At 46.5% G+C, this 26,762-nt stretch overlaps 1 protein-coding gene across 4 annotated transcripts in view; it reads right to left on the bottom strand.

The window, feature by feature from the left end:
• The window catches only part of PNPLA1 (patatin like phospholipase domain containing 1), a 52,183-nt gene that overhangs the window by 11,956 nt on the left and 13,465 nt on the right, over positions 1–26,762 (bottom strand). For all 4 annotated transcript variants that reach the window (XM_042237077.2, XM_012100555.5, XM_042237078.2 and 1 more), the window contains exons 2-5: positions 14,389–14,621; positions 12,345–12,410; positions 11,067–11,276; positions 10,088–10,148 (exon numbers count right to left, since the gene is read on the bottom strand). In XM_042237077.2, coding sequence (XP_042093011.1) covers positions 10,088–10,148; positions 11,067–11,276; positions 12,345–12,410; positions 14,389–14,621 — 570 coding nt within the window. The remainder of the gene's footprint in view (positions 1–10,087; positions 10,149–11,066; positions 11,277–12,344; positions 12,411–14,388; positions 14,622–26,762) is intronic.

Below are 26,762 nucleotides of genomic sequence, written 5' to 3'. Positions count from 1 at the left end.
GGTGGCCCAGACAGTAAAGCGTCCGCCTGCAATGGGGGGGACCCGGGTTCAGTCCCTGGGCTGGGAAGATCCTTTGGAGAAGGAAATGGCAGCCCACTCCAGTACTCTTGCCTGGAAAATTCCAAGGACTGAGGAGCCTGGTAGGCTACAGTCCATGGGGTCGCAAAGAGTCAGACACAACTGAGTGACTTCACTTTCACTTTGTACACCTGACACTAATATAATGCTCTGTGTCAATTATATCTCTAAATATATTTCAATTAAAAAATAAAAAGGAAATATTGCTCTACTAGGAAAAAAAGAACCAAGTCTTTTGGTGCAAGCAGAGTGACTCTTTGGAGGACACATATCCTTTCTCACCTAATTATTAAAACACTGAATTTTTAATAAAATTGCAAAAATAGCTCTATTTAATTTGGGGGTCATTTTGTTTGTTTGTTTTGTTTTATAGACTGAACATTTCCTTTTCCCCAGACTCCTTCCAATCACTAATGTCTCTAAGAAATTAATTGCCTATACCTGTTTTTCTTACTGGTAAATGTTAATCTCCTTGTATACTGTAATTGCCTAAAATAATTGAACTGAGTTCACCATGACTCAGTTATTTGATTTTTAATAATAAAACCTTTGTATTTTAAAACATTAAAAATACTCTAGAAGAAAACAAAGGAGAAAGATTTTTGGTTAATCTTGACTGAAGCAAAGATTTCTTAGATAAAGACACCAAAAGCGTGATCCACAAAGGATAACAATTAATATGGACCCTACTGAAATAAGAAATTTCTCCTTTTCAGATGACACTCTTAAGGAGTTGGGTAGAGAAATCATGGACTGGGAGAAATTATTTGCAAATAGTATTTCTGAAAAAGGGCATTTATAGAGAACACATAAAAGCTCTTAATAAGAAAACAACCAATTCCATTTTGTAAATGGGCAAAGAGCCAATTGAAAGAGCTCCCAGTGGTCAAAACTGGAACAATTTGACTAACAAAATAAATAAAGTAGGACTGAATAATAACTCACAGTGAAAAATAAGTACTCGAGAGTCCATAGTGATATAAACAGATGATTGAATAGGTAAGTCAATGGGGAAGAAAGAGACAAATCTCTCATGCAGAATTCCCAATAATTTCAGTGGATACTTCGGCCCTTAAAGAAGTGGAAAACAGTCTACTCCTTCCATGGGGGCTTTGCATAGTGACTTCCTTCCGAAGAGCACAGTATGGAAAGGAGAAAGAGCAACTTTAGAGTGGAGACGCCAGAAATCCGACCCCAGCCAGGTGACCAGGGGCAGTGTCATCAGTGATGTCACGTAGGCAGCATGTATCCTTGATACAAGGTCACGGGAATGGCACTTCGCATCAGTTGTCTTCCTCCCTCAAATCCACAACCCCGGTCTAACCATGAGAAAAAACATCAAGCAAACCCCAACCGAGGGACATCCTACAAAATATCTGGCCTGTAGCTCATTCAAAGTGCTTCCCTGGTAGCTCAGCTGGTAAAGGATCTTTGCAATGCAGGAGACCCTGATTCAATTTCTGGGTCAGGAAGATCCGCTGGAGAAGGGATAGGCTACCCACTTCAGTATTCTTGGGCTTCCCTGGTGGCTCAGACAGTAAAGAATCCACCTGCCGTGAGGGAGACCTGGTTTCGAACCCTGGGTTGGGAAGATCCCCTGGAGGAAGGCATGGCAACCCACTCCAGTGTTCTTGGGTGGAGAATCCCCGTGGATGGAGGAGCCTGGTGGGCTACAGTCTGTGGGGTTGCAAAGTGTCAGACATGACTGAGCGACTAAGCACAGCACAGTTCAGTCCAGTCGCTCAGTCGAGTCCGACTCTGCAACCCCATGGACTGCAGCACGCCAGGCCTCCCTGTCCATCACCAACTCCCGGAGTTCACTCAGACCATGTCCACTGAGTCGGTGATGCCAGCCAACCGTCTCATCTTCTGCCATCCCCTTCTCCTCCTGCCTTCAATTTTTCCCAGCATCAGGGTCTCTTCAAATGAGTCAGTTCTTTGCATCAGGTGGCCAAAATACACCGGTCATTAAAATCAAGGAGAATCTGAGCAACTGTGACAGACAAGAGGAGCTTGAGGGGACAGAACAACTAGGCGTGACATGGGATCCCGGAGGGGATACTGGGTCCGAAAAAGGACGTGAGGTGAAAGCTGAGGAAATCTGAATACAGAATGGGCTTCAGTCAGTAACAGTTTATCAGTGTTGGCTCATTGATTATAAACAACATACCATAGTATGCGCTATGTACTATGCTATAGTATCTAACAAGTGTGAGACATAAAATACTAGGGAAACCTAGATGTGGGGTATATGGAAACTCTCTGTAGTGTTTTCACATTTTTCCTGTAAATCTAAAACAGTTCAAAAAAATAAAGCTTAACAAATAAAGGTCTAGGGGGAAATTGGGCAAAAGAGTGAACAGACACTTCACCAAAGAATATACTTGAACAACTAATTAGCAAATGAAAAGATGTTCAACATTATTAGTCATTAAGGAAATGCAGATTAAAATCACAATAAGATACCACAGCACACCTATTAGAATGGTTAATGTTAAAAAGACTGACCAGGGAACTTCCAGTGGCTGGGAATCCAGTGGCTCAGATTCCACACTCCCAATGCCGGGGGCCCAGGTTCAACCTGTGGTCAGGGAGCGAGAGCCCACATACCACAGCTGAGTTCAAATGCCATAACTAAGAGATTCCACATGCTGCAACTAAGATCCAGTGCAGCCAAATAAATATTTTTTTTTTTTTAAACACAAAAACTAAAAGAGATTGACCATACCAAGTGTTGGTGAGAACGTGGAGAAACTGGAATCCTCATACACCGCTGGGAATGTAAAATGATACAATCACTTTGGAAGGTAATTTGGCAACTTCTTAAAAAGTCAAACATACATTCTGGGTATGTGTCTCAGTCTATACATATCTAAAAGAATTGAAAACAGGATCTGGAAGAGATATCTGCACATCCATGTTCCTTGCCGTATTATTCCCAATAGTCAAGAGGTGCAAGCAACCCAAATGTCCACTGATAAATAAATAGATAAAGAAAACTTGGTCTATATTCACGGTCTATATTATCCAGCCTTAAGGAAAGAAATCTTGTCACATGCTACAACATGCCTGAATCTTGAGGACATTATACATGAAATAAACCAGTCACAAAAAGACAAATACTGTTACAATTCCACAGACATGAGGTATCTAAAGTATTCAAATGCATAGAAATAGAATGGTGGTTGTCAGGGCCTAGGGGAAGGGGGAAGTGGGGAGGTGGTTAATCAGGATAGACTTTTAGTTTTTCAAGATGGAAAAGTTCAGGAGATTGGTTGCACAACAATGTATGTTTAACACTATTGAATTGTACATTTATACCGGTTAAGATGATAAATTTTATGTGTGTTTTACTACTATTATATACATTATATTTTATATTGAAATACTATATATTATACATCTATTTGCATAAATACATTATATATTAAGCATACATCCACCATATGATCTGGTCATTCCACTCCTGTGTATTTACCCAAGAGAAATAAAAGCTTTTGTCCATACAGAAACTCAAGCGTGAAATGTACATGCGTTCATGCTAAGTCGCTTCAGTCACGTCTGACTCTTTGCAACCCTATGGACCATAGCCTGCCAGGCTTCTCTGTCCATGGGATTCTCTAGGCAAGAATACTGGAGTGGGTTGCTATGCCCTCCCCCAGGGGATCTTCCTGACCCAGGGATCAAACCCATGTCTCTTATATTCTCCCGTATTGGGAGGCAGGTTCTTTACCACTAGTGCTGCCTAGGAAACCCAGGAAATGTACATAGCAACTTTATTCATAACAGCCCCAATTTGGGTACAACCTCTATGCCCATTAAAGGGTGAATGCATAAATGAACTGTGGTATATTCACACAGTTGATTGGAATGCAAATGGGAATGAACTATTTATACCAAGCAATGACACAGATGAACCTCAGAATAATCATGCTGAGTGAAAAAAAGCAGACAAAAAAGAATTCATACTATAAGACTCTATCTATCAAAAAAAAATCTAAAAATGAAAATTGATGTATAATGACAGAGAGACATCAAGGTTTGCTTGAGGGTGGGGGAATGAAGGAAGGTGGGAGAGATCCCAAAAGGGCATGAGGAAACTGGAGGCTTGATGGATTGTTCCCAATCTCGACTGTGGTGCTGGTTTCACAGGTGTGTGTGTCTGTCTGTCTGTCTGTCTGTCTGTGTGAAAACCTATCCAATTGTGAGCAGGAGGAAGGGAGGCAGGAAGATCAGTCTGGCCAGGCATGCTTGGATGTGGGACAGATATTTCAAACGTGGCAACTTCTGAGCTCCAGTCTCACTCAGCACCCATGTCCACGCATCTGTGTAGGGAAGGCGGATTTTCAAGGATGCCAGCAAGCAGTGTCCTTTGTTTTGGCAAAAGGCGACTGGCAGGGGAGACCAAGGGTGGAGAGGGAGGCTCACCTGCTAGCAGAAATAATTAAGTCAATGTGAGCCTTTAGGAGAGGGGACACTGAGGATGCCAGGATGTGAGCTGAGGAGTTGAGGGTGACACCTTGCAGGTGTGGCTTCCTGCCGGAGCTGACCCCCTTTCAGAAAACAGGCAGGAGGCTGGAGCAGACTTCCGATTTCTGCTCCCAGATGGTAGGTGGGGATTAAGAGAGTGTAGCTCTGGGCACCAACCACAGTTTCTCAGGATATGTCAGTATTTCCTGCCTGCATCTGGTGCCAGGAGAAAACTCCAGGCCTATCAAACCCAAGAGGGTTTAGGTGCTGGAGCTGAAGCCTGCACTGAGAAAGCCACGCACACACTGGCAAATTGGAAGAGGAAGCCAAAACAGCTGGCAGCCAGCATGAGACATTTTCTCCCTTATGAGTTGTGTCTGTTCCTACTTGGAGTGATTCCAGCGCCATTGGGGAAAATCTGCCATCCTCCATATACTGTCCCCAGTTCAGGAGTGGATGGCTGCAATGCTGCTATTAGAGTTTCATCTTTGGGTTTAAGACCGCCATTCACACCGGTGAGAATGTCCCAACCAGCTAAGGGTGGAAGGGGGAAGGGTGAGAAGTCACTGGGTTCCTCCAGAGGGTGAAATACGGGGTTCCTGAGAAACAGGGGAGACAAGAGATGCTTAAAACTCCACTTTGTATCTCTCCCTGGGGCTTGCCCCGAGAGGGAGATGAAGGAAAATTCTAAGGGAGAGACAGGCATGGAGGCAGCCTGGTAGCCAGGCTGTAATCTGAGCCGTAGAGGGATTCCCTGCGGTAGGGAATTGGTGTCTGCTCCAAGATCCAAGAACCAAACAGGGGATCCCCAAGCCCCAAGTCCTCAGTATACACCGTCACTGAGGAAAGAATGCAGGGACTCCCCGGCTGGTGGTGGGAAGGAGCCTGGCCCTAGCCAGACCCTCCTGTTCCTGGGGCGCGGGAGGTGAGACCTCATCTCCACCACCACACACCCTCCAGGTGGTCCTCCTTTTGGATACTTGCGGTTCAGCTTCCCAGCTGTCCCCTGTGCAAATGTGGAGGATGGAGGAGTTGTCAGAGGACAGTCAGGATTAGGAGGTGCCTGTCTGCAGAGAGGTGAGAGGAGGGGCCTATATCTGAGGTCAGAGCAGGTAGTGGACTGGACTGACTGTGGCTAGGAGTGGAGATACGGTCCACCACCAGCCATCTTGTACAGATGAGAAACAGGCCCCAGGAGGTGAATTACTTACTCAAGGTCACACAGTTGGTGTGTCAAGAACCAGGATCTAAAGAAACCCTTCGTACAGATTAGGAACCAAGACTCAGAGAGGTGGAGTGATTTCCTGGAGCTCGCGCAGCTTGGGGGATGGGGGTTCTGGCCCAGGGCCACTCACTTCCAGAGCTCACATTCCCTGCATCCTGCTCCCCATCCTCCTAACTGGGAGAAAGGACCCAGGAGAAAGTAAATTCTGGACAAGGGAAGCTTGGGAAAGCAGGAGGCAATTTTGAAGGAAAAAAAATTTTTAATGCATATATCCTAGGGGGAAGAAAAACCACATTCAATCTTTTAATCTCACTCCTAAAACACATATTTTTTTAAACTACATACAGAAAAAGTTCACCATGATTCCACAGGGCCCTAGAGGTTCCTAGGCACAAAGTCTTGCTGTGTCCCGTATTTCTTTGATTATAGGAAACAGCCTTCATTCAGCCGCCTCAACCTTCCCTGAGTTCAAATGGGCAGGTTCAAGCAGTTGTTAATTAGGGAAGGGAGGGAATGGGAGACCAAGGAGAAACAGCCAAGAGCAGCCTAGGGGCAAGGTCATGTTTCCCATCAAAGGATACACACAAAAATATCTTTGAGATATTCTGCAGATATCTGCAGAACCATTAAACTTCAGCTTCTTTGGCATTAATGGTTGGGGCATAGATTTAAATGGTTTGCCTTGCTGAAGAAGCTGAAGTTGAACGGTTCTATGAAGATCTACAAGACCTTCTAGAACTAACACCAAAAAAAGATATCCTTTTCATCATAGGGGACTGGAATGCAAAAATAGGAAGTCAGGAGATACCTGGAGTAACAGGCAAGTTTGGCCTTGAAGCACAAAATGAAGCAGGGCAAAGGGCAATAGAGTTTTGCTAAGAGAACTCACTGGTCATAGAAACACCCTCTTCCAGCAACACAAGAGATGACTGTATACATGGATATCACCAGATGGTCAATACTGAAATCAGATTGATTATATTCTTTGTACCCAAAGATGGAGAATCTCTATACAGTCAGCAAAAACAAGACCAAGAGCTGACTGTGGCTCAGATCATGAACTCCTTACTGCAAAATTCAGACTTAAAATGAAGAAAATAGGGAAAAGCACTAGACCATTCAGGTGTGACCTAAATCAAATCCCTTACAATTATACAGTGGAAGTGAGAAATAGATTAAAGGGATTAGATTGGATAGACAGAGTGCCTGAAGAACAATAGATGGAAGTTCAAAACATTGCCCAGGAGGCGGTGATCAAAACTATCCCTGAGAAAAAGAAATGCAAAAAGGCAAAATGGTTGTCTGAGGAGACCTTACAAATAGTTGAGAAAAGAAGAGAAGTGAAAGGCAAAGGAGAAAAAAAGATATATCCATCTGAATGCAGAGTTCCAGAGAATAGCAAGGAGAAATAAGAAAGCCTTCCTCAGTTATCAGTGCAAAGAAATAGAGGAAAACAATAAAATGGGAAAGACTAGAGATCTCTTCAAAAAAATTAGAGCTACCAAAGGAAAATTTCACGCAAAGATGGGCACAATAAAGGACAGAAACGGTATGGACCTAACAAAAGCAGAAGATATTAAGAAGAGGTGGCAAAAATACACAGAACTATACAGAAAAGGTCTTAATGACCCAGATAACCACAATGGTGTGATCATTCACCTAGAGCCAGACATTCTGGAGTGCAAAGTCAAGTGGTCTTAGGAAGCATCACTACGAACAAAGTTAGTGGAGGTGATTGAATTCCAACTGAACTATTTCAAATCTGAAAAGATGAGGCTGTGAAAGTGCTGCACTCAATATGCCAGCAAATTTGGAAAATTCAGCAGTGGCCACAAGACTGGAAAAGGTCAGTTTTCATTCCAATCCCAAAGGCAATGCCAAAGAACGTTCAAACTACCACACAATTACACTCATCTCACACGCTAGCAAAGTAACACTCAAAATTCTCCAACCTAGGCTTCAACGGTACATGAACTGAGAAATTCCAGATGTTCACGCTGGATTTAGAAAAGGCAGAGGAACCAGAGATCAAATTGCCAACATCAGTTGGATCATAGAAAAAGCAAGAGAGTTCCAGAAAAACATCTATTTCTTCTTCATTGACTTATACTAAAGCCTTTGACTGTGTGGATCACACTAAACTGTGGGAAATTCTTAAAAAGATGGGAATACCAGACCTTACCTGCCTCCTGAGAAATCTGTATGCAGGTTAAGAAGCAACAGTTAGAACCATACATGGAGCAACAACTAGTTCCAAATTGGGAAAGGAGTACGTCAAGGCTGTATATTGTCACCCTTCTTATTTAACGTATATGCAGAGTACATCATGTGAATGCTGGGCTGGATGAAGCACATGCTGGAATCAAGATTTCTGGGGGGAATATCAATAACCTCAGATATACAGATGACACCACACTTATGGCAGAAAGCGAAGAACTAAAGAGCCTCTTGATGAAAGTGAAAGAGGAGAATGAAAAAGTTGGCTTAAAACTCAACATTCAAAAACTAAAATCATGGCATCCAGTCCCATCACTTCATGGCAAATAGATGTGGAAACAGTGACAGACTTTATTTTGGGGGGCTCCAAAATCTCTGCTTCCCTGGTGGCTCAAACGGTAAAGCGTCTGCCTACAATGCGGGAGACCTGGGTTCCATCCCTGGGTCGGGAAGATCTTCTGGAGAAAGAAATGGCAACTCACTCCAGTATTCTTGCCTGGAAAATCCCATGGATGGAGGAGCCTGGTCGGCTACAGTCCATGGGGTGGCAAAGAGTCGGACACGACTGAGTAAATTCACTCACTCACTCAAAATCTCTGCAGATGGTGACTGCAGCCATGAAACTAAAAGATACTTGTCCCTTGGAAGAAAAGCGATGACCAACCTAGACAGCATATTAAAAAGCAGAGACATTACTTTGCCAACAAAGGTCCAGCTAGTCAAAGCTGTGGTTTTTCCAGTAATCACATATGGATGTGAGAGTTGGACCATAAAGGAAGTTGAGTCCAAAGAATGGATGCTTTTGAACTGTGGTGTTGGAGAAGACTCTTGAGAGCCCCTTGGACTGCAAGGAGATCTAACCAGTCCATCCTAAAGGAAATCAGTCTTAAATATTCATTGGAAGGACTGATGCTGAAGCTGTAGCTCCTATACTTTGACCACCTGATGCAAAGAACTGACTCCTCGGAAAAGACCCTGATGCTGGGAAAGATTGAAGGCAGGAGAAAGGGATGACAGAAGAAGAGATGGTTGGATGGCATCATCGATTCGACGGACATGAGTTTGAGCAAGCTCCGGGAGCTGGTGATGGACAAGGAGGCCTGGTGTGCTACAGTCCATGAGGTCGCAAAGAGTCAGACACAGCTGAACAACTGAACTGAAGTGAACGTTTGGTAAACATCCTTTGATCCAGGAATCTTTTTTTTTTTTTTCTGGAAATATGCCCCATGGAATTAATTCTAGATATAGAAAAGCATTTTTCTTTCCTTTTAACAGAGACGTTTGCATGGAGTTAGAGTGTGTAATAGATGCCATTGAAATCAGACAATGCACAGAGGATACACAGGGATGGGACCATGCTTTCCAAACCAACATAGGGTGAGGGCTCTTCTCTCTCATTTGTTGATCAATATGTCACTCAAAGTCTCACACAAACATAAACTAGTTATATTTAGTTCTATATTAACACTACTGTTTCACTGGAAAGAGAATAAAATACAAGAAGATGTAATGATATGAAAATGGAATTCTCCAAGGAGATACAAGGTATATATTTCCTAGCTTTTACTTTTCTTTACTTATTTTTTAATATATTGACTTTTTAAAAGATTTATTTTTATGTGGACCATTTTTAAAGCCTTTATTGAATCTGTTACAATATCGCTTCTGTTTTATGTTTGTTTTTTGGGTCACGAGGCATGTGGTATCTTAGCTCCCTGACCAGGTATCTAACCCACAACCCCTGCTTTGGAAGGTGAAGTTTTAACAAGTGGACTGCTTGCAAAGTCCCAACCTAAGCATAGTTTTTAAATCCAGAAAATTTATCTGTACAAAAACTGTAGACACAGTCTGATCAGTAAGCCCCCTTTCCACTGAGACCATAATTTCTGGCCACAGCGGCCTGTCCTCGACAGTGAAGACAGCCGGGTTCTTGAACTCATTTCCGGCTCTCCTGCCTGAAGGGCACCTCCAGTTCACAAACTGGGGGAAACGCTCTTTACTCAGCTCTTCTACTTTCTGTCTTTGCCCTACCTACCGCCGCCCACCTACCTCCCCCCACCCCCGCCCCACTTCCTCCTGACCCCACATGGTACTCACTCAGCCTCCTCAAGTACGAAACAGCATCTTCGTACCCTCGGTAGTAGTAATTGTGGAGGACCTGCAAGGTGGAGCACCAGGAAATAAGTGAGGGTGCAGCAACGCAGAGCCTGGCGGCCCCCTGGCCCGAAGCAGCTGCTTCCACTGCTCTTCAGCTTCCCTGGATGGGCTTTTCAAAATGTACTCTTCCCTTGCTATCCACTGAGAAGTGGGGGGCAGTTCCTGACCATGTGTCCATAGTGATGCTGCATGAAGGTGTTAAACCATTCACAGCTGATCATCAGTGTCCCCTGGGCCGCAGAGCGTGAGAGGTCTCTAGTAGAACCAGAGAAGGTGCATTTGGACAGTGGGAAGAGCAGAACTAGGAGACGGGGCTCAAATCCCAGCACAGCCACTTATTGGCTTGCTGGCTGTCTGAATGTGACCTCTCACAGCCTCAGTTTCTTCACTTGTAAAATGGGAATAATAACTATGTATTACAGAGGATGCTGCCGGATTACCCGAGATATTGCCCATAACACCTTTTCTGTAAAGGGCCAAATAGTAAATATTTGGGGCTTTGCAGGTCACACATAGTTTATGTCATTTCTTTTTTTATTTTTATTTTTAACAATGCCTTAAAAATAGAAAGTCCATTCTTAGCTCACAAGCGATGGGCTGGATTTGGCTCCTGAGCCATAGTTTGCTGACCCCACACTGCATGTCAGAGTGTGAGAGTTCAGCCAACATTCCTATCAGCAGTTCTGACACAGTCAGGGGGAAAGAATCAAGGCTGGAAGCACCTTGGGCACTTGTTCATTCCTGGGTAGCAGCAAGGCCAGGATACAGGTTTACAAGGGGGTTTAAGGGACCAGTGAAGGGGGAAAACACAGATGGACTGAGTGGGGCCCCCCCGGCTCCCCCATCCCAGTCCTCCTCCCCACCCGACCACCCTCCCTGGCTCTCCTTGCGCCCACTCGCAGATCCCTGTGTCTCTCACCATCAGGTCTGGGGGGAACAGGGCATGGGTCATCCTGGCAATGTTCTCCAGGGAGAACTGGAAGGAGCAGTTGAACAGGCGGAAATCGTGGAAGATGGCGGGGCAGTCCCGCGGGCAGATGTCCTGCTGCCCGCTGAAGGTGGAGATGGTGATGGAGTCGGTCCAGAAGGAGCAGGGCTGCATGCCGGTGAAGCCCCCATCGATGTACCGCTGTGGGGCAGGGGGTGCCCATGAGAAATGCTCATCTGGGGTCAGAGGCCCTCTCCCTTACTCAGGTCATCGAAGAAATGGGTCTTGGGACTTAACTAATGGTCCAGAGGTTAAGACTCAGCCATCCCAAGTGAGAGGGGAGAGGTGTGGGGGCATGGGCATGGGTTTGATCCCTAGTCTGGGAACTAAGATCTCAAAGGTCACGTGGTAAGGCCAAAAAACCAAAGGAAATGGGTTCCTCGGGAGAAGCTCTGACACCGAGGCTCAGGGGCATCCATGCTCTGGGTAAAGTTGGCACAGTCACTGTTTGTCAAGTCCCTCAATGGCTGAGGGCAGGGCTGGGGAATGGAACCCATCCCCTGGGCCTTATGAGAAGGTGTACATGCGGTGAGTCTGAGAAGGTTGTGAGATATTCCCCCTCTAGGCTGCTGCAGGGCCCAGTTGCCTTCCTCTGTTGAGGTCAGACCTCCCCCCACAAACCCTTCAGAACCCTCCTCACCACCAAGTGTCCACCCTCAAGCCCCTTCCCCTCTTGGGGCTTCTATTCCCTCAACTATGAACAAAGGATCACAGACACAGAGGCTCCAACTCTCTGGGCGCCTGAGAATTACATGGATGACATGCAATAAGGGTCCATCTGCTAGCTGACTCTAGTCTCTGGATCTCATTTTCTCTAGATGTAAAATGAGGAGGAGATGCAGGTTAAATCCTCTTGCTCAGAGTGTGGTCTGTGGACCAGCAGCATCTGCATCAGCTGAAGCTGGTTAGAGGCGCAGTCTCACCCTGACTGCATTTTCCTACTGGGAAAATCTGGCAAACTTGTGGAGCCTTGACTTGCCAGGCTTAGTAATGGGTTGGTGGGTGCAGAGAGAAGCCCAACCCACTGGGGGAAAGGCCATCTTAAAGCCCCAGAAATCCATCTACATTGGGAATTCTGAGTAGGAAAACGCAAGGGCCTTTTCAATTCTTGTGGTCTTCCCACTGAATTCTGAGACCATCCCTCACAGATGCGGGTCACAGGGGCCCCCCTGGATCCCAGCTCGCCCCCTCCCACACTGAAGCACGTACCACGCCACGGTAAGTTGGAGGAATAAGGCCGCAGTACACAGGGACAAAGCAGCTGCAGTACAGGGCCTGTGGGGAGAGAACAGGGCTGACACACCCGAGGCCTGGGGGCTGCATGGGGAGGACGGACCTGCAGCCTCTGGGCCACCACTAGCCTGGCCCTCCTTACACCAAGGTGGAGGCCTTGCCCAGGGAAGTGGGGCCCCAAGTCAGTTACCCTGACTGGGTCCTTGGTAACCTCCTTGGTTCGTCTGGGCAGGGTGTCCCAGCTTTAAAGGGAGAGAGTGGCCTCAGTGATATCCAGGCTTCCTTCTGGCACCAAATTTCCATGAATCCAGTGGGATTCAACAACCATTGTTATGTATCTGGCCTGGGCCTTTGGAATCTGATCCTTTGGAATCAAAGGATATGCCCACCCTTGGGAATGTTCAAAGAGGGTGGTGACAGATGCTGTGATGGAGGTAGGCATGGGCAACGGGGCCCCAAAGAAGCACCCAACCCAGTGGGTGCGAGGCCGGCAGGTAATGAAGGAAAGCTCCCTGTCAGGAGTGACTGGAGTCTGATTGCGCAGGTGAAGTGGGGTGGGGAAGGGCATCCCAGGCAGAAGGAACAGCAGGCGCAAAGGCACAGAAGCCTGCTTTGTGTGACCTGCTCTGGCTGGTATGGGCAGGAGGGGGAAGTGGTGGAAGGGGACTGGGGACACAAAAGTCTTGAAGAACTGGGTGCTAATAAACCCAAGGGACATGAGGCGGCTGGAGGAAGTGTCCATGCCCACCGTCTATTCCTCCCTCTCACCGGGATCAAAGCCATGCCAGTGTGGGGAAGTGAGGATGGGTGGCAAGGGCCTTGCATTCAGAGGAGGGAAGGGGAGTGGAAATAAGTGTGGAGGGGCATGTGCTCAACCCCTTTGTCCTGAAAGAAAATTGGGGATATCCACAGCACTCTTCAACACTAACAATTCCTAACTAAAGTTTACATTAATGGGGGCTTCCCTGGTGCCTCAGTGGTAAAGAATCCACCTGCCAATATAGGAGAGATGTGTTCGATCCCTGGTTTCCAAAAAGGTCCTACATGCCTCGGAGCAACTAAGCCCGCACACCACAGCTACTGAGTCTGTGCTTTAGAGCCCAGAAGCAGCAACTACTGAAGCCTGAGCACCCTAGGGCCAGGGCTCAGCAGCAAGAGAAGCCCTCGCACCTCAACTAGAGAGTAGCCCCCACTCTCCGCATCTAGAGGAAAGCCCGCGCAGCAACAAAGACCCGCGCAGCCAATAAGTAAGTAAATAAAATTATTTTTAAAATTATATTAATGAGCTTAGAAAAGTGCACTATCAGAGCCCCCTTTCCATTTCGTGATAATGCAGTCCTTTTTATCAAGGACCAAAGGAAGAGAAAGGGCGAAGGGAGGCCGTTCCCACAAACTGGGAGTAATTCAGTGGGGAAACACTGCAGCCCAGGCCGACAGGAGCCACAGGACCTCTGTTGATAACACAGACGGGCCTCTGAGAAGCTGCAGGATCAAATCAGAGGGCAAGGCAGAGGCAAAACGAGCGGGACTCTGAGCGCTAAAACGTGGGATGGTGACCAAGTCTGATTCGTTTTTGGCGTCTCTCTGTGTCCATCTCGTTTAACAGCGTGCCTGACACAGAAAGGCGGTTGGAAGGAGGGCGAAGGGAGGGAAAAACTTGGGAAGCAGAAAACAGAAGGAAGTGAGGCAGACAGGTAGACCGTCCCAGAGGCCTGTCAAAAAACCAAGACCAGCCTCTCCTTTTCGGCCCCAGCTCCCCGGCCCCGCTCTCATCCCCAGCCCCGCCCACCCAGGGCACGCCCACTAGGCCCTGCCCTTATTCCGAGCCCCGCCCACCCAGGCCCCGCCCGCACACCCAGCTCCCGCCCCGGTCCCGCCCTTATTCCCGGCCCTGCCCACTCCGGCCCCGCCCTCATTCCGAGCCCCTCCCTCCCGGCCCCGCCCTCACACAAGGCCCCGCCCCTATTCCCCGCCCCGCCCCATAAGGCCCCGCCCCCACACCCAACTCCCGCCCCCTTGCCTCAATGAGCTCTTCCTTGGACTTATACTCTGAAACCACCACACTCTCTCCATCCGTGAACCTGGTGAGGGCCACGTGGAGCTTCCCGGTGGTGACCTTGTAGGAGTCCTCAGGCAGGACCCGGTATAGAAACTGCCTCATCATCTGCACCATCTTACAGGACGGCGATAAGGGACCCAAGAAGGACTTCTTCACCTCGGCCACACCCACATTGAGGACTCGAAGGTATTCATCTGCGGAGGAAGCAGAGAGGAGCGGGTTCTCAGCAGCCCTTATGGCATAAAGAGGTCAGGGACAATTATGCCATCTCATCCTGCATCCAATAAATAGAAAAACCTGTAATTCTGACACAGGAGAGGTCTCAGGCATCAACCTGTCATTCTGCACGTGAGGAAAGCGAGGCACAGAGGAATGAAATCACTGGCTCCCGAGAGCCCATCGCTAGTCAGGCGTCCTGACTCCTTCAACTGAGGGCGAAGGACCACGTTTCTACTCCACCACCAGACTGCATTCTTTTGAGTCTTAGAGGATTTTTGCCCTCTATGAGAGTCCCATTAAGTGATATAGTTGAAAGGCTTCACTCAGTGACACCCTGGACCGCATGCTTAGTGCCTGCTGCGTCTATGGGCAGGAGGGGGTGCTAACCTTGAGGCAGGGGAGTCACAGGGAGGGTAAACTTTGTCTTGAAGCCATTGCATCATCTGCCTTTTATGGCCCCTGGCTCAGGCCTGAGAGGGAGAAGGCCCTGAAATGCGCACACAAGGCTGTGTTGCAGGGGTTCCCAGGAGGGCGAGCAAGGTGAACCTTCTGCCTGCTTCTGAGAGGGGCACAGCTTGGGCACATAAGAGCCTACACATGCCAGATTGCGGGGTGGGGGGCGCTCAGAGGTCAGATGTGTTGTCCAGGGGGTGGCAGAGGAAGGTGTGCCCTGCCCTGCCCCCCGCCACCCCCAGAATTCCACCAGGGAAATTAGAGTTGTGCACTGAATAAGAAGTGCTGTCACAGCAGTAATACTGTGAGGTAGGTAGTTCTGGCCTCATTTTACCAATCAGGAGACTGAGGCTCGGAGAGCTAACATAAGTTGCCCAAGGGCAACCATCTGGTAAGTGAACAAAGTGGGATTTTAACCTAGAGTGTGTGACCCAGGAACTCATCTCCTTCACTACATTAAGCTAAAAGCTTTCAGAACTGGGCCTGTACCTGCTTCTTGCCAATTGCTGCTAATTTTTATCTTGTGCAAACCTGCTGGGAAAATCAGGAATGGAAACAGATCTGAAAAGGACTGCTAATTTTTACAGCAAACATTTAATTGTAAAACAACCTATACTGGGACTTCCCTGGTGGCCCAGTAGTTAAGAATCTGCCTGCCAATGTAGGGGACAGGAATTTGCTCCCTGGTCCAGGAACTAAGGTCCCACATGCCGCAGGGCAACTAAGTCCATGAGCCACAACTCTGAGTTTGTGTGCAGCACGTGCTGAAGTCTGCCTGCCCCAGAGCGGGCACGCTGCAGCCAGAGAGCAGCCCCACTTGCAGCAACTACAGAAAGCCTGTGAGTAGCAACAAACAGCCCATACACCACAATGGAGACCCAGCACAGCCAAAAATAAAGAAATTAATTAATTGAGTGTTTCTTTTAAAGCAAAACCCAAAACATCCTATACAAAAGAACTTTCTTACAATTAGCATCATGTATCAATGGCTACTTGGAAAGCTGTGCAGTCGTAAGCTCCTGCCACTTTAGGTCATCAAGCAGAGGTAGGACAAGTACCTCAGCCAAAGAACTCATCAAAGGGATTCCTGCATGGGTGGTAAGGACCAAGATTCTTTCCAACTTCTGGGAATCTCATGGCCGCCTGACAGTAAATCTGAGAAGCTATCACAGGGGACATGACTATCCTATTTACAAACAGAGCATCTGAGGCACAGAAAGGTTAAGTGATTTGTCCAAGGTCATACACAGCGATTTGGGGACAAACCAAAGCTAGGGGTGCTCTACTCCTCTCACATTTTTACCATTCACAGATTATTCCTCATTAATCCTGGAAGCAGGTAAGATAAGGAGCTTCCGTTTCACTTTACAGATGTAGAAACTGAGGCAGAGAAAAGCGAAGAGTACTGCCTGAGGTCAGACAACCAGGCAGTGTTTCTTCTGACTCCAGACCCCACCTCCTTTCTCTGGGTGTTGGACTGATCCCAGAGGCTGAGCCAGCCTGGGTTGCCATGGTGACGGCCTTTTCTCTCCAGCATTCAGAATCACAGCTGCCTGGATGTAGTTGGGGCTGACCCGATCAACGCAACATCTTAGCCATCACCCCCTTATAGGGGAGGATCCTTCTGGCGAGCTGGGAAGGCTCCGCAATTTTACCAAGATTAGCCTTCACCAAGTACCAATTTGTACAGACTGTTTTCCCTTGGGGGCAGGGAGCGGCCGCAGCCAACCCACCAGTAGGTTATGAGGCAACCAAGCATTTTGATATTAAGGTGTTATTGGGTCACTTGAGTTCTTGCCCATAAGACCAATCAGGTTGGAGAGTCAAGTTAGGGTGGGGACTCGGTTTTTGGCAATTCTTAAAGAGCAGCTTGAAGTGGCCTCATAGGGTTGGTGGCCTTTCTCACAAGCCTCAGAGTCAGGAGTACCTAGCTCAGCCTCCCCCCCCCCCCCCCCGCCCCAACTCCTGGACGCCTAGCAGGAGGTGCTCACTAGGACTGCTGGAAGGAAATTTGTTTTCACTCCACAGGAAATACATATTCATTGTGGAAAAAAGAAAAATTTTTTTAATGCAGATGAGCAAAAGGAAAGTAAAATTAATGTCTTGGAATTCCTCCACCCAGAGGTTAACATTTGGTTTGTGTCTTCCTAGACTATTTTATATACTTATTCTTACTTACAAGAATACTTACATAGAGTCATACTACACACACTGTTTTGTAACTTGCTTTTTTAACCTAATCATGTCTTTCCACATCAGTAAGAACCCATTTATAACCTAATTCATGAGCATCATGGACAGCTATTTGTAAAGATATATCATTATTTATTGAGCAGGTCCCCAAGACGGGTTGCCTTCTTAGTTTCCTTGCTTTTTCTAAACAATTTTGCAGTGAATCATCTCTTGCTAAATTCTTTGCCATGTCCTTAATTATTGTCGTCAGGATAAATTCCTATACATGGGAATACTAGGTCAAAGGCATGCATATTAGTCTTGTAATACTTAAATCATTGCTTTGGTATATTATCCATTTACAGTCAACTCTCAGTTGTATATGGATGGTGGTGGTTGACAGGGACAGGGCAGTGGCCAAGATAACATAGATATCTCCTATATACTTACATATGAAAAACGGTGCTATCTGGAAATTAGGAGGGTAGCCAGGTTGAAAGGTGGCAAGAGGTTGTCTGATTTCTCCCACTCAGGTGCCCAGTTTAATATTTTTTCCTACTGCTCACTAGGATGGCATCCCAAAGCGTGCAGAGTTATCTCTGTCTCACCTTGCTTCTCTTCAGGTCTCACTCTCTGCATCTCTCTCTCTCTGTCTTCTCAGAGAAAAACACCTAATCTTCTGGTTAAACTAGTCTCTACTGGTAGAAAATCAAGTGTTAAGCATAGCGATTGCTGGGTGCTGCAAGGAGGGATAAATTTAGCTGGCTTCTTTATGCATCTCTGTTCTTTCTAGCACCTTCTCCCATTTAAAGGCCTCCTTCCAAGCTGCAGACTGCTGGGCTCTGAAACATAGTGTCCCATAAGGACCACAGCAAGATGGATTTAAAAGCAGCTCTGTGGGAAACTCAAGGTGGGCTGCTGCCACCCCCAGCCCACACCCGCCACAACCACTTCTGTTCCTTCCCACCTCCTTTCCCACCTTTGTCTTTACTCTAACTGTGGGTCTGTCTCCGAAATCAAGGAGACTCTCTGAGGGCTGGTCTCTGTGGTCCTTCCCTCTCCATGACCTCTCACTGCACTTTGCCCATGGAAGACCCTTCAGAGACTTTGCTCTACGCTGGGAACTCCTCAAGGAAGGGATGGGCCACACTCATCTACACACACCAAGCCTCCCACAATACTTGGTGGGTGCTCGGTGTTTGTTCAGAACATGAACAAAGGAAAATAAAAAGCAAACAGAGCAAGCAATGGAAATGCTTACAGGGAAGAGTTACTTGACTTAATTAGCCAATAAAAATTGGAAGGCAAGATCATCGCAGATGGATAACAGTCATATTGATAAGTATGGCCAATTCACCAGGTTTTATGAGTGTATTGTACCAAAATCTTCAGTTGAAAAATAAATAAGATCCTGGAATTGGGAGGTTTTGAAGAGCATTTGGAAACCACTCCAAGACTTAGCCACTCGGAGACTCTTTTCTGTGACCAGATCCAGTTCTTAAAAAGAGGTTAGGCTTTGGAGCCAGGGAGATTTGGTTCAAATTCCAGCTTTGCCACACACTACCTGGGTCACCTTGGCAAGTCAAATAACTTCTTCTAGCCTCAATTTTTTCACCTATAAAATGGGTATAATAATAATTATATACCTTACTGGGTTGTTATGAGGAAGATCTTTTTTTTTTTAATTCTTTTTAAGAAGACAGTTTTTTTTTTTAAAGAGCCTGCACATAGTAAGTGCTCAATACTGATTATGCTGGTAATTCCCCATGTGACCGTGGACAGTGTTTCTTGACGTCTCTGGCTTTCAGCTTTCTCACCTGAACATGGGACAATGATTCCAACCCACATCTTCATCAAGGTGCACTCAGGCTCACTTAGGGGTTCAAGAGAGCAAAGGTACAGGCACTGTGGAGATGCGAGGATGTACCCAGTTTCAGGGCACGCTGAGGGGATGGGTTGGGTGTAATGTAGTTTGGGCACAGTTGGCAGCAGCACTCCTTCCCCTGTCAACTTGGGGGACCCTACAGATTTAGTAGGGAAAAGGGGGTTTTAGTAAAATCACTGAAGAGGAAAGAAAGAATTAGATGCATGTTTATCTTATTTATTTGCTTAAGTGCCTAATGTTTCTCCCTTCATGTGGGCAATGATGGTCTCCACATCGTTCATCCCTTTGTCCCATAGTGCATGGAACATGGTAGGCACGTAATAAACACAGATGCATCCATGAATAATGAATATATGAGTAAACCCAGAATTCAAGGGAGGAGGCTCAAAGAAACAGCTATTTAAGGTGACCCAGAGTATAAAAACAGAAGGCTTCTCTTCCCCTCCTTCACATAGCCTTCATGCTGAGTGTTAAATCCTAGAAAGATGGGCACTTGGCAGCTGACAATTTAAACTGCTGGGGATCCCATTCACAGGGTGCCCGAATTAACTCGGCTGTGCGGGATGAATTTGTGGTGGAGGATGGGACTAGAGGCCCCAGCCTCCCGAGGACTGGTAGCCTAGCAACAACTTCCAACTCAGCCAATCACCGTGAGGCTCCCTGCAGCTGCGGGAGCGGTGGGCAAGGGTGTGGGGGTGGGGGGTTGAAGTAGGGGGCGCAGCAGCCCCCTCCCTCCACCCCAGGAGGCACTGGCGAGCAGGCTCGTATTCCCAGGAAAGCCATGCAATTCCCCGAGTCCCTGAGTGGAGACCCTGGGAGCCTACTGCTTTTACCTGATCCCTAATTGTAGGCTGAATTATAGGCTGTATTTCCCTGTGGGTATATCTTGATTGCCCGACTCCACTGTAATAATTATTATTTGTATTATCTTAGCAACAGTCGTTTACCCAAGCAGGTTTTCACACTATAATCTCAGTTTATCCTCACAGAGACAGCAAGCCCCCTGGGGCGAGGGGGGCGGGGCTTGGGGTGGGGAGGGATGTGGGGGAGACAGGTTTATTCTCCATCTTATATCTGTATCCTGCACTGCAGGGGCACTGATTGAAAAACAATTGGCCTGAAGCTGCAGAGAGTCACCACTGGAAGGTCCATGGAGACTCTGATTTTTCAGTCAAGAAGTCTTTGTTCAAAACGAATACGGGGAGGAAACCCACAAAAGAAGGGATACATGTATATGTATGGTTGTATACATGTATATGTATGGTTATATGTATGGCTGATTCACTTTGCTGTACTGTAGAAATGAACATAACATGGTAAAGCAGCTATACTCCAATTAAAAATAAATAATGAGAAAAAAAGAAAAGAAATCTCAATATGTAAAACAACTAAAAACAGGGCTGTTCTGGGCTGGAGGCAAGTGGGGTCTCAGGCCCTGCCCAATCTCCCTAGCCCATCCTGGGAAGGAAGGTCCTGAAAGTGCAACCCTGAAACTCCTAAGGATCTAGGAGCTTAGGTCAAAAATGCTAAACCAGACTCATTCTCTCATTTTCTATAAGAAATCCAGCAGGACAAAGGTTGAGCTCAATACATATGGCTGAATGGCCGCTGGCTGGTGGGCTAAATGGAGAGATGAATAAAGAATGGATATATCCTAGGTCATACTGTCTATGTTAGCAGAAACTAGAACTAGAATCTATGAAAAAACTCACATTTTCATTCTCTGTTCTGAATGTATTATTGGCTTTAGGCAAGAGCAAAGCAACTCTGACCTAGTAAGCACTTAAATAAACAACTCCTCCCCCACCAAAAAAACCCCCACAATACTTCTTAAGGATAATGACAATTTTCCACACAGACCTTTTTTCTGACCCTAAGGGTTTACCAAAGAATTGGCATTAGGTTCAAATCATCCTATATCAGGTTGCCATGGAAACAGCAGTGCCTGCCACTGGTACATCACGTGGATTCCTACCAAGTTGCCTGTGGTGCTTTTTCCCGGGGCCTGGGGCCTCACACAGCCCCTGTGTGCTTCTTGCCCAGAATGCAGGCATGATCTCCACAAATTTCCACTGAAGGATCTACTGATTACCTCGAGATGGAACAGGCAAAGAGAATGTGTCCCAGCTCTATTCTTTCTGTTTTCTTTGGTGGATCCAGAAGTCTATCTGGAATTCTGCTCCGAGGTAGAAACAAATACTGCCCTCCTTCCAGGCTGTGGCCTGTCCTGCCTTACAGGCTCTCCCTTCACTACTGTGGGGACACTGGGATAACGCAAGAGTTGTGAACTAGTCACCCTCCAGGCTTTGTGTATGTGGGTATGGTCAAGGGACTTCCAGGGGAACCTCTGCTATAAAGAGAAAAGGTCATCTCAGAGCATCTTCTCATTTGAGATTTCCCCAAATTAGGCAGCCACTGCAGAGGAATGCCCATGCCTCCATCTTTCAGAACCATGATAATTGAAGTTCACTTCTGCTGACTGGCAGTATCCATTGCCCCAGCTGTCTAAGACTTCACTTAGTTGGGTCTGTGACCTACCTACATAGACTACCATTATGTTATGTGAGTTTTGAGGTTCTTAGGAAACTACAGGGTTCATTCAATCCCACTCTGCTGTTTATGGAGGAACCAGAGATCAAATTGCCAACATCTGTTGGGTCATAGAAAAAGCAAGGGGATTCCAGAAAAACATCTACTTCTGTTTCATTGACCATACCAAAGCCTTTGACTGTGTGGATCACAATAAACTGTGGAAAATTCTTAAAGAGATGGGAATACCAGACCACCTTACCTGCTTTCCTGAGAAACCTGCAAATCAAGAAGCAACAGTTAGAACTGGACATGGGACAATGGACCGGTTCAAAACTGGGGAAGGAGTATGCCAAGGCTGTATATTGTCACCCTGCTTATTTAACTAACATGCAGAGTACATCATACAAAATGCTGGGCTGGAAGAAGCACAAGCTGGAATCAAGATTTCTGGGAGAAATGTCAACAACCTCAGATATTCAGATGATACCACTCTAATAGCAGAAAGCAAAGAGGAACTAAACAGCCTCTTGATGAGAATGAAAGAGGAGAGTGATAAAGCTGACTTAAAACTCAACATTCAAAAAACAAAGATCATGGCAGCCAGTCCCATCACTTCATGGCAAATAGATGGGGAAAAAGTGGAAACAGTGACAGGTTTTATTTTCGTGGGCTCCAAATTCACTGCAGATGGTGACTGCAGCCACAAAATTAAAAGATGCTTGCTCCTTGGAAGAAAAGCTACGACAAACCTAGACAGTATATTAAAAAGCAGAGACATCTCTTAGCCGACCAACATCTGTATAGTCAAAGCTATGGTTTTTCCAGTAGTCACGTACGGATGTGAGAGTTGAACCATAAAAAAGGCTGACTGCCAAAGAATTGATGCTTTCAAACTGTGGTGCTGGAGAAGACTCTTGAGAGTTCCTTGGATTGTAAGGAGATCAAACCAGTCAATCCTAAAGGAAATCAACCCTGAATATTCATTGGAAGGACTGAAGCTGAAGCTCCAATACTTTGACCCCCCGATGAGAAGAGCTGTCTCATTGGTAAAGACCCTGATACTGGGGAAGATTGAGGGCAGAAGGAGAAGGGGACGACAGAAGATGAGATGGTTGGATGGCATCACTGACTCAATGGACATGAGTCTGAGCAAACTCAGGGAGATAGTGAAGGACAGGGGAGCCTGGCGTGCTGCAGTCCATGGGGTTGCAAAGAGTTAGACACGACTGAGTGACCGAACAACTGGCTACCATTCTTTGGTACCTCTTGGTGCCACGCCCTGTGCCAGGCTCTGAGACCTCCTAGTTTCATTTAATCTTCATGGCACCCCTTTGAGGTAGGTACTATGGTTATCTCCTCTTTAGATGAGGAAATAGAAGCTCAACCAGTAGCTTGGCTAAAGTCACACACTGGAAAGCAGAGCTAGGCCTTGAAGTCTTAAGGGCCCCAAAGCCAGTGTTCTTTCCAGCACAGCCACTGTCTCCACCAGGGACATGCCCTTCATCTCCAGAGCCTCCGGTTCCCACAGTGAGGCGGGAGGGTCGGGGTTGGGGTGGGGGTGTGTGGGGGTGGCTGGTTCCACAGAGGCTCTTGGGATCCGCTTTGTTAGGGTTTAGTTTAGGCATAGCTCCTAAGGGCTCAGTTATCCCTGGGAGACAGGAAGAGCAACAGAACTCAGATCACATCTTCAAACATATGCTCCCCTATCTGCAGACCCAGAGTCCTTTCTCAAGCCCGTCTCTTCTCTCATCAGTAAACAGAGTGCACAATCCCGCTTTTCTTCCCGATACACAGACTTCTATTTATTTACTGACTTTTTACTATCTCTGCAGACTTCACCCTAAAGCCCAGCTGAAGATCTGGGCCCCTTCCTGATCATCCCCGCTGTTAGCTGTCTCTCCCCCACTACTGTCTGCACCATTTATCTCGGGCTGCCTTGAGTAGCCCATCCTGTCTCTGTGGCTAGCACATTCCTTGAGGGCAGGACCTGTATCAAGAACACCCTCCTCCCCCATTATTGCCTAGCTCAGTGCTGAACACTTAGTAGGTATTCAAGAATGAAATGAAAGCACTATCTAATGTTCCCTTATTTCTGTTTTGCTCCTCCTTATATCCCCAGCCCTTAATTCAGTACCCGGCACACTCTGGGGACTTAATAAATGTGGAATAAGTCAATAATGAATGGTGAAGGCCTCCTCTGACGGTCCGGTGGATAAGAATCCACCTGCCAATGCAGGGGACATGCGTTCGGTCCCCGGTCCAGGGGTCCAGGAAGATTCCACGTGCTGTGGGGCAACTAAACCTGTGCTCCACAACTACTGAGCCGGCTTTATAGAGCTTGTGTGCTGCAACCACTGAAGCCTGCACCCAGAGCCCGTGTTCCACAACAAGAGAAGCCCCTGCAATGAGGACCCCTTGTACTGCAACCAGACAGCAGCCCCCACTGGCTGCAACTAGAGAGAACTGACACACACACCAATGAAGACCCAGGGAAGCCACAGATTAATCAACTTTAAAAAATCGTGAATGACGAAGAATGAATGAATGAACTTAAAGAGGCGATCAAAGAGTATCTTCTCTATTGGACTGTTGGGACTCTTCCCGACTGCTGGTCAGGAAGGCGGAATTCTTCAGTGACTCAGCCGGACTTGGGGTTTTGAGGGGGCAAACCACAGAGCAATTTGCTCTGTCAAGCCTGGTCCTAACTCTTGCCCCTACATCCATAGACACAGGAGCCTGAGCTGTGACTGAAGAGGAGATTCTTGTTTACGTGGTGATCTCAGGAGGATAGAGGTGGGTTACCCTCAGGACTGATGAGTCAATTCCCAATTCAAATGTGAGTCAAACCAGTCTAGGTATTTGTTGATCATTGGTCTGCCTCTTTTTCCCTGTAGAATTGGAAATAGAACTCAAACCAAATTTGATCCCAAAGAGAAGCAAAGAAAACATCGCTATTTTAATACTCTCTAAGTGAGTGGGTCTAAGAATGGATCCACCAAATGTAGTGTAGGATCCTGGATTGGATCCTGGGACAGAAAAAGGACATCAGTAGAAAAACTGGCGCAATCTATAGCTGATGGTAATGTTTCAACGTTAATGTCTGAGGGTTGGCAAATGGACTGTGGTTATATGAGAGGGTAACACTAGGTGAAGGATGGGGGCTTCCCAGGTGGTGCTAGTGGTAAAGAACCTGCCGGGCAATGCAGGAGGCACAGGAGATGCAGGCTTGGCCCCTGGGTTGGGAAAATCCCTTGGAGGAGGGCATGGCAACCCACTCTAGCATTCTTGACTGGAGAATCCCATGGACAGAGGAGCCTGGTGGGCTGCAGTCCCTAGGGTGGCAGAGCATTGGACGCGACTGAAGCGACTTGACGTGCACACGTGGGTGAAGGATATACGGAACTGTCTGTACTATCTTTGCAACTTTTCTGTGTATCTATCATTATTTCAGAATAACAAGTTTATCATTATTAAAGTAAAAAAAAAAAACGAACAAAGGTTGCCCAAGGCTGTTAGACACACAGTGCCTGCCACCGAGCAGGGGCTCAGTTAACATCTGCTAATATTGAGGGGACTGAATTAGTATAGGTCACCTGCGTGAGCTGCTTTCCAAATAGATGTTTCCACTGCATAATCAACACATTCAGAATTTTACCCAGTTTTCCATTCAGCTGTCTTCTACTTTAGTCCAAAGGCTTGTTTGGAGAAAATAATTTTTTGTCTATTTGGTTGGAGAAATTAAACATGTAAAATACAAATTACTTTCTATTCAGTGAATTGAAAGATACTAATTCCAACACGACAGGGGGAGTTACAACCACCTCCACCCAGTGATGTCATTTCTGTACATTTTACAAAAAGGTTTTTTGTGTTTTTTTTTTTGCATACATCATGTCATTTGATCTCACTTTCTTAACCAATGTGCAAATGATTGCTTAGCCCATGGAGTTTGGTAGGAGAGCTGATGTGTTGCTTGCAAAGCAACTTCTGAAATCATTAGAGAAGATAAAAAATATAGGAATGAGGAGAGTCCCAGTCTTGGCTCATTGTGGTAGCTAATCTCTCTGAACACCTTTTTCCCACTTTGTAAAATGGGTATAAATATAGGACGGTGAGAAGATAAAAGTAAATGATTCATGCAAAGCTTTAGGCATAATACCTGGCACATTCCAAGGGCCTGATAAATAGTATTATTACTGTGAGTCAGAGCAGAGTTCATGTTACAGAAAACACTGCCATCTCAGGCAGATAAAGAACTCTGGGGATGATTTTTGATGAGGACATTTTGATTCTGAAAAGTGCACCCAGCAGCCAGGGCTGAACTTCAGGTTGTTTCTGGGCAACAATACGCACATACTCACACTCACTGGCAAGAGGGGGAAAGAGTGGTTTAAAGAACTTTGGAGAGGCTTCTAATTCCACTAATAGAGCCCTGAGCTGAACAGAAAACTCTCCAGCTTTAGTAACAACATTGTCTTCATCATCAGTGACCACAACAGAACTGTGGTTGACTTCACAAGTTAGAAAGAAAACAGAAATGAAAAAGGAACTGAAAGCCAGTGCCGGGTGAGAGAAAGCTGTTGCTGTGATTATTGGACCAGAAACTGGCAGCGACAGGGCCCTTGGTTCTGGGCTGTGTGAGGGTCCGTTGAACCAAGACCTTGCTTAAAGCCAGGGCCATCCAACAGCTGCTGGGTCAGTGAAACAGGACAATGGCTTGCCTCTGTGTAGGGCTCTCAGTGAAACAATACAAAGTCTCCCATAAACATGCAAAGCCCCCAAGCCGGCATTACCTGTGGCTTAGAGCTTGAATTGACACAACCTACAGGGTAATCACCATAAACACTGGTCCTGAGTTGCTGATCACCCTGGGCGCCCGGCCAGGGCCAAGGCAAACCAGCTCAGACAGTCAGTCCTTCCACTGCCACACAGAATTCCCGTAGAAAAACCAAGTCCTTGTGCAGATGAGTTCACAACTAAAGTATTAAAAAATATTAACCAGACCAGGTTGGAGTCCAGGTCTCTGTTTTAATAAATTTAACAACCTCTCTAGGGTGTTCTTTTAGTTCAGTTT

The sequence above is a fragment of the Ovis aries genome, chromosome 20 (genome assembly GCF_016772045.2).
Source record: "Ovis aries strain OAR_USU_Benz2616 breed Rambouillet chromosome 20, ARS-UI_Ramb_v3.0, whole genome shotgun sequence".
NCBI lineage: Eukaryota > Metazoa > Chordata > Mammalia > Artiodactyla > Bovidae > Ovis > Ovis aries.
This window is presented reverse-complemented; position numbering and strand designations above follow the sequence as displayed.